Source organism: Rhinichthys klamathensis, unplaced genomic scaffold (genome assembly GCF_029890125.1).
Source record: "Rhinichthys klamathensis goyatoka isolate OS25496 unplaced genomic scaffold, OSU_Roscu_1.1 h1tg000727l_1, whole genome shotgun sequence".
Lineage (NCBI taxonomy): Eukaryota > Metazoa > Chordata > Actinopteri > Cypriniformes > Leuciscidae > Rhinichthys > Rhinichthys klamathensis.
The window spans coordinates 71,458-80,000 of NW_026607141.1; the positions used below are offsets into that span (position 1 = coordinate 71,458).

At 38.5% G+C, this 8,543-nt stretch overlaps 1 protein-coding gene across 1 annotated transcript; it reads right to left on the reverse strand.

Moving 5' to 3' along the window:
- Positions 1–440: 440 nt before the first annotated feature.
- On the reverse strand, positions 441–5,935 carry abhd14a (abhydrolase domain containing 14A). Its single transcript, XM_056242454.1, has 5 exons — positions 5,749–5,935; positions 5,191–5,459; positions 3,946–4,061; positions 2,616–2,851; positions 441–2,535 (listed from the first exon to the last, which is right to left on the reverse strand). Exons 1-5 carry the CDS (start codon positions 5,767–5,769, stop codon positions 2,353–2,355), a joined length of 825 nt encoding a protein of 274 aa, XP_056098429.1. The 5' UTR covers positions 5,770–5,935; the 3' UTR covers positions 441–2,352.
- Positions 5,936–8,543: the final 2,608 nt, after the last annotated feature.

Here is an 8,543-nt window from a genome sequence, read left to right on the forward strand (position 1 = left end):
ATGGCGAATGTAGTACGTACAGATTACATTCATACTATATAAAACATATTTTTTTTTAGTGGTCGTGAAGTAATTACTTTTAGACCAGCCACTGCCATTCTCCCCGTGGCCTCATGGGATAGTAAAGTGTCCATTGAATGCATACTTCAGAATCTCGTTGGAAGTAGTAGGTCATCCGGGGAGTTTTCGCCTACTGTTTTTCGAATACTATGTAGTCGGACACACTACACTGTTGGCGTACTGTTTTTCACATACTATAGGTAAGTATTCAATTTCGGATGCAGGGCTTGACTTGATTTAGTACACTTGAACTTTGAATAGGGTGTTCATGAATAAGCCAGTTAAAATGGAGTGGTTTTAACTACATTACCGATGACAGACCACTTACACTTTTTGGACGCATCTCATGTGCATGTCCATTAAATCACAAACGCAAAACATCAATGTTAAAGAATTTTATTTTGCATTGAACAAAAGCATGTTTGATGGTTTTGCAGTACCATACACACAGGAATCTGAATTCAGTCCCAATGACAAATCCCTTCAGGTTGAAGATTTGGGATCTCAGAAATATTCACAGGTCAAATGTGCCTCACTGTCCTCTACAACATATTCATATTTACAAGCTATAAAAACAAAAAACAACAGACCACAGCACATAAATACCACACACATTACAGTTTCTGTCATGTAGAAGCTTTAAGCAATAAATAATAAATATGCAACGAAAACCTACATTTTTAGGTCTAGTAATGTAATACCGCTATCATTTAATGAACAATTTTTCTTCTCTGCAGTCTCAGGAAATTCTCTTTTATTGCGAGGACTAAACTACTACCAGTTCAAATCTGGCAACTACTGATAATGAAAAATTAAATTTATAGGCATCCGATACTGCAACCTTTCTCTCTGTTTTTGAGCATCTAAAACCGTATAGTGAGTCATCCACACATTAACATGCTACATTCAGTGATACGTATGTGCCAACTGCTGGTGTGAACACTCTGGACTTCACTCAACGATAAAACAAACATATACGAACCGAAAATGACAAATACCGTTTTCTTCTCTGAGATGTTCTTGTGGGATTGAAGACTCCAGTTTCCTGTCAAGCAAATTTGAAATGGAGGGTTATAAATGACAATGATTTTTGGCATTATGTGACTCTTGCTGTTACAGGAAACCATGGCAGTCATATTATAAGAACAACCCTTAGACAGGAAACCATGGCAACATTACAATAGGAACAGCTCAAGACCAGAAAACATGGCAGCTGAGTTACAGGGATAATCCTCAGGGTGGAAACCATGGGAACCATGTTATTGGAGCCACTGTCAGATTGGAAACCATGGCAACTGTGTAATAGGAACAACTGTCAGACTGGAAACCATGGCAACTGTTATAGGGGCAACCGTCAGACTGGAAACCATAGCAACTGTATTATAGGAACAACTGTCAGACTGGAAACCATGGTAACCATTTTATTGGAGCAACCGTCAGACTGGAAACCATGGTAACTGTGTTATAGGAACAACTGTCTGATTAGAAACCATGTTATTGGAGAAAATGTCAGACTGGAAACCATGGCAACTGTGTTGTAGGAACAACTGTCAGACTGGAAACCATGGCAACTGATTTACAGAAACATTTCTCTGCCTGGAAACCCTGGCAACCATGTTACAGGAACAACTGTCAGACTGTAAACCATGGCAACTGATTTACAAGAACATTTCTCGGTGTGGAAACCATGTTATTGGAGCAACTGTCAGACTAGAAACCATCAGACCCTCAGAAAAGAACCCATGTCAACTGTGTTACAGGAACATCCGTCAGACCAGAAACCATGGCGACAGTGTTATGGAATAAATCTCAGACTGGAAATCAAGACGATTGTGTTACAGGAACATCCCTCAGACTGGAAACCATGGCAGCTGCATTACAGAACACTCCTCAAGACTGGAAACCATAGGAACTGCATTACAGAACAACCCTCAGACTAGAAACCATAACAACCTTTAGGCAGGCTGTTACAGTAACAACAGTAAAAACAAGAGGGATCCATGGCAACAGTGTAGAAATGTATAAAAGAAGATGTTTACAATCTACAAAAGAAGCTGTCCTATAGTAATCCTGCAGAAGATTTGTTTGTTTTATATATATTAACAAAAGGGAAATAATAAGGAGTGAGTTGATGTGGATGGACAGATGCGTGATAGAACGTTCCGGTGTTGTTTTAGGTTTCAGGACTGGATTTACAGCTACTCCACAGCCCTGTTCATCATTTTCTTTTCTCGCGTCTCTCTTTTTCTTCTAGTAGTCTTTCCCACACAATCGTTTGACTCGTTTCGTCCCTCAGTCGAGCTTGCTGAGGAAGTCGAGCAGAGCGCGGTGGAACTCGCGGGGTTTGTCCATGTAACAGGCGTGTCGTGCTCCCGCCAGCTTTACCGCGGTGTGATGGGGCAGCTGAATCAGGTTCTTATGCGATTGGGCGCCCAGGTTGGTGTCTAACTCCCCATATACGATCAGCGTTGGAGTCTGTCATACATACAGGAAGTAAGAGTTAAAACAAGTCAAGGAAATCCTAAGTGTAAGATGATTAGAAAGAAACACGGCACCTGGATGTCGCGGTACTGCTGTGGGGTGATGCCGCGGGTACCCACGGGGGCGATGGGCACAAAGCCATGCAGCTGGGCGCTGTGTTTCTGGAGGAACGGCAGGGCGTAATGGCCGCTCATAGACGGGCTCAGTAACACCGGCGCTCGCACGCCCAGAGCTTCCAGAAAACGCTTTAGAAGGTCCACGCGGCTCTGATCCGACTTTACCGACTCTGAATCTGGAGAATTCCCGAAACCTGAGGAGGAGCGAGTCGGTTTAGTGATCTGCTTTATATGTATTCAATGAATGAGCAATATGCAACATATCAAGATCAAGTAAAATGAAGTAATGAGTAAAGATTTTTCTAGGCGACTAACAGTCATCCATTTAAGCTATTAGTCAACTAATCACACGTTTATATTAATTCAATTACTTAAATATATACTGGGGGAATGCTAAACCATAATGAATGTTTAATAGAGGCGTAATATATTACACGCTCATGCGCACGCATAAAGCTTGCCGCAAAGCACTGGCAAAAGTCTGGATTATGAATGTGTCGGAAAAAATAGCGAGGAGACATTTTGTGTTTTCTGAGACAGTGTCGGTGCTGACAATGGCGATGCTGACTCGACCTCTCCGCAGTAGCCTAGTGAACGCGCCTTTAGAGAGAAATGCACCTTTCATATAGATTACATAATCAGAGAGCATTTGTTTTCGATATTTCAAGCTTTCTATAGATATATTTCTCATGCCTGTGAGGCAAGTAGTAGCCTGTACGCTGAGTTTGGTTTATTTTTTGTGACGTGCTCCAGTTCACGTAGGACATCAGTAAGCGCATCCTGTTTGTTTTCTTTATTTTTAAAAAGCACAAAGTTTTGTTGTTACTGTGAGTTTACACAAATAAAAATTTTCGAATGATGCATTACTCTTATCTGTATGAACAAAAATGACAGAGAATTTTAAGTTGTTTCTGCTGTTATCAGGAAAAAAAATGTATATCAGGACAAAAACCAGGAAAAAAGTCGTCGAAAATATGTCTGTGTGTCATGCAGTCCGAACAAACACTTGGATATGCGCCTTATAATAGCGCACCTTTATTACCTTCATATTAGAGCTCGATAGATGATAGGCGAACGTTTGGATTTCCCGCCCGTCATACTGTAATTACCACAAGGATCCGCCATTAATGATCTGTCACGGACAGCATGACTTCACCACTTCCTGTGGAGTTTTATTTTTGCGACTAACAGACTAATACAATTTTGGTCGACTAAGCCTCTTCTTGTCGACTAACGTTTAGTTGACTATTATGGGGCAGCCCTACTTATAAGTTTACAGAGCTCATACCGGGCAGGTCGAGCGCGAGGGCCTGGTACCCGTTGGACGCCAGTAGGCTGAGGGTGCCCAACTCCTCCCAGGTCTTAGAGGTGAAGGCCTGACCATGAAGCAGCACCATCTGCAGCCTGAGGACGAGAAGATACACTGACTGAAACTCAGCAGAACAACAGGTCATATAGAATTAAAATATTTATTTGCAGAATTTAGCAAGTTTGGAAGTTACCATTGGTTACCACAGTTTCCATTAAAATACCACAGTCAATAGCGACAGATCTTTTCTTATGTATTGTGACAAACGGATTATCAAAAATTATCAGAAAAGTTAGTTGATTGGATGGACCTGAATGCGAACTCGCAGTCGATTGTAAGAAAGGGGCAGGTTTATGTGGACTAAATGATTGAAGAAATCTGGCATACGTCACCAGAGAGAAGTCTGACAATTCACCAGAACATCATGTAACATTCTGATGAAGAATTCCCATTTAAAAAAAAAGAACATTCATGGATGAATCGTTCACAATAAGATCAATAACATGCTTAAGAAAAGAAATAGGGTGACTTTCCATTTCATGCTGATGTTACTTCTGCACTGTGTGAGCAGTGCTACGTACATCTACGCTATTCACAATAAATCATTTTTTGCATGCAAAATATCGCTATTGTGAAACACTTTTACAAAGGAAGTCTAAGGGGCAAGGTATGGAAGTTTCCGGCACAGAATAAAAAAAGAAAAAAGCTAATTGCAACTTTTCTTGTCACAATTCTGCCTTTTTTCCCTGACAATTGCACGTTTAGCCCCCAGTTTCACAGACAAGGCTTAAACCTTGTCCCAGACTAAAATGCCTGTTTTAACTGAGAGGAACTTGACCTGACAGATTTAAAAATATGTCAGTGCCATTGTTTTGCCTCAAGATGCACACCAGTAATGTTTTTTTCTAAGGCACGTTTATTAAAGCTGTAGTTAAGGCGGTAGTTAATTATTGTTACTCAGTACTTAAATGTATAATTAATTACACTGTAACAAGAACACATAAAGTGTAACGTAAAGTTTTTATTATGGTACAATGCCATTCGATTTTTATTCGTCACAAACTAAGGAACGAGTCAGTTTTAATATTCTATTCTATAGAGCTTTTCGATTATTACGTCAATTTGTACACGTAGGAACGTTCCAAAATTGCTGTTTATCTAGGCAGTTCACTAGCTATTACATAACTATGGAATTAAAATGTAAAATGTACACAATAATCTGACCTGGGCAGTATCTGTCGTCCGGCGCTGTCCACGGGTAGAGCCTCCCGGAAGAAGAGCGGCGGGTCCCCGGGTAGCTGTCCGGTCCTGACCGTGATGTTGATGCCGGACGGCGGAGGAGGAGAGGCGGGGATCAGACCCATCCGCTGCTGCACCTCCAGAGACGGTTCCATGCTCCCTTGCCGGATGGAGGGCAGCAGCAGATACAGCAGCACCGTGGCCAGTAACACCAGCCCCAGAACCACCAGACGGTTACGGAAGAAATTCATCATCTGCATGGAAACCCATTTAATTACAACATCCACACTCGGTTTAACAAGATGACACGAGGAGGACACATTAATCTCATTAATCACAGCAGATTAAACCCCCAGACTCCATTTTAACCGGTGGACATAAAACATACATGAAAATACCTTAAATACAATATCCGAATATATAAAATACTTGCATATTAAAATAAAGCATGCATATTTGTAATTTGTAGTTAATGCATAAAAGTCTACATCTAAATAACGTCAATCATATAAAGTGCGCAGACGTACTGCAGCTCTAACCAACCTGCCGATGCATACAAAACATAAGAGCTGTGTCGCGCGTTTAGTACGTACCTAAAAAAATGAAGAAATAATGTAAATATTCAATAATCGATGACTGCCTGAAAGTTTGAGATAGATCATTATTCGCACGTAGTGAGCAGAGCAGCGTTAATGCGTCACACACAATAATAGTTCCGTGTGGAAACACGTGAACGTGTGCGATGGTTCCGTTTGAGTGTTGTGTTCAGTTCAGTCCTTTGGTTGTAAGTTTATCTTTCCATAACTTGGAAACGAATCAATATTTTTGAGAATAAAAAAAAAAGGTAATTACTTGGGTTAAACAGTTGATCAAAAAGGGTGGCGTTTTATACAATTATTCCGATTTTTCTTCTTCTTTATATTTATAACTTTTTAGTAGATCCCATCCAATATTTTTTGGTTTTACATGCATTTGAGGCTAGAATGTAATAATATTCATACTTTAGAAACAGTTTTTACTTCAAGTTGCAGGGCAAGGATTTCACAAGTTCTGTATGTAAAAATATTTTATTGTGTTCCCTTCTTCAAGTATACTTGCTGTTACTAGTCACTGGAATTCTCTATTTTAAAATAAACATCTTGATTGGAGTCAAATTTGGACGACACACCTCATAAAGTGAAAGAGGTTTCACATAAAAAAAATTCCATCGAGTTGACCCAGTTAAATCACTTGTGGCACAGCGTTTTAAAGTGAACACGGAAGATATTTGGTTTGTTTTGTTGTTTTTTGTAAAGATTTCCCCATATACTATTAATCATTTATTTTGGGAGCGTCCTAAGACACAAATGTTTGGGAAAGAACTCAATAATCACATAGAAAGAAAAGCTACGATTCTCGTTAACTTCGTAGAAGCTGATGTTATGCTAAAATGTTTTTTATTTGATGGTGCTAAAATCTTGTTTATATTTTCTTTAATTCTTATAATTGCTTTTTACAATATTCATAAAATCAAAAGGAATGAAAAAATGCCAAATTTTCTAACGATATAAAATTAATGTTGAAATATATTTGGAAACAATTTCAAAAAGTAAAAACTTCAAAGCAAGGAAAACTCTGCAGCTGTTTAATAGGTACAAGTTTTTTTCTGTTAAATGCCTTTTTTTTCCTCATGTATTTTTCTTACCCCTGACATGTGGTTTTATGTACTCTTGTATGTACAATATATGTTTTGTTCTTATTAAAATTAAATAAATAAAAAAGCTAATCTTACCTTGGAAATCTTTCAGAGTTGTTGCGAAATTAAAAATCTCATAATATTATAGCATGTTACTACACATTTGGAAACGTATGCAGCCCCTAAGGGACACAGTAATGATGGGCAGAAAATGAGAAGGGAGGAAAAATTATAATTCAATACCTTTGCATTCCCTCAAGATACTTTGCGTTCACTTTTTGATGGAAATAATTTGAGGTGGGGGGGGGGTGCTAGATTTAGCATTGCACAATTTTACTATAGTAACGCTAAATGCATGCTACTTTGTTATAACACAGTACCACCTTTTGTTTTAAAAACACTAATAAAAGGTACCAAGGTATTTTGGACATCTACCAGGGTTATACAGTAAATGGCAGGCCTTAAATACACAATTACAATCTGACACTACTATTATCTTGGAACAACTATGGCAAAATGTTCACAAGAATAGTATAATTTGAATACAATTTAGAAAAAAAAAAGAAATTGCATAGTCAGTGTTTTCATTTCTATTCTAGTCAAATAAAGATAAAAATGTAGCATTCTTCACACCAAACCTTACATAATAATCGCACCGATGACGTATTCACTAAGACATGTGGATTCCACATTGCAGTGTGATTCTCAACAGTCTGAACCACAGATTCCAGTATTATCCACACATACCAGAAAACACACGGAAGATCCGAACGGAAAGCCCCACTGGGGGTCGGAGAAGGGGGGGGGGGGACTACAAGGAGACTGGATGTCTGGTTCGAGTTATAACACAAGGCATTCTCTGTGCTGCCAGCCCATAATGTTTCCTCTGGCACCGTTCGACAGACCCCTTAGAAGTGGAGCAGGACCTAGAAAACAAGAAATCAAGGGGTGGAAAGAAACTAGAGGAAAAGTGAACTAGCTAGTAAGGATGAGGGCAAAATGGCCAGTGTTGGGGAAAGTTACTTTTAAAAAATTAATGTAATACAATATTGCATTACTCCCTAAAAAAGTAACTAATTGTGTTACTTAGTTACTTTTTTATGTAATGCGTTTGCGTTTCTTTTTCTCATCTGGGCTGGGTTTGCATGTTTGTTTTTTAATAACAAAAAAAAAATCTATTTTTGCCAAATGTAAAGGCCCGTTTCCTAAAAGATCGGAAAAATTCAGTTTAAATTAAACAAATCCCACATTTTCAACATGGTTTAGACTCTCTGGAGTTACTTTCCAAAAGTTAATGACAAATTCAAGCATTTAAATATAAGATTTATTTTAAAAATATAAAACAAACACACGTTTCACTTGACTCAGTCACCAAACAATCTAGACGGCACAAGCAGAATTTGGTATCAAAATTTGGTCATTTTGGTATGAAAAATAAAAATGTTTCAGTGAGGTTCCTTTCAATTAACAGAATCAATTAAAGGGATTGTTCACCCCCAAAATTTTAATTCTGTCAACATTTACTTATCCGGACAAGAAAGCAAGTCAAAGAGGTTCAACATAATGGTGAATAAATGTCATAATTTTAATTTTGGGGATGAACTATGCCTTTAAAGGCACTTACAACAGAAAAAAAAGTTTTATGCCATGGTTGTTTTGCTGT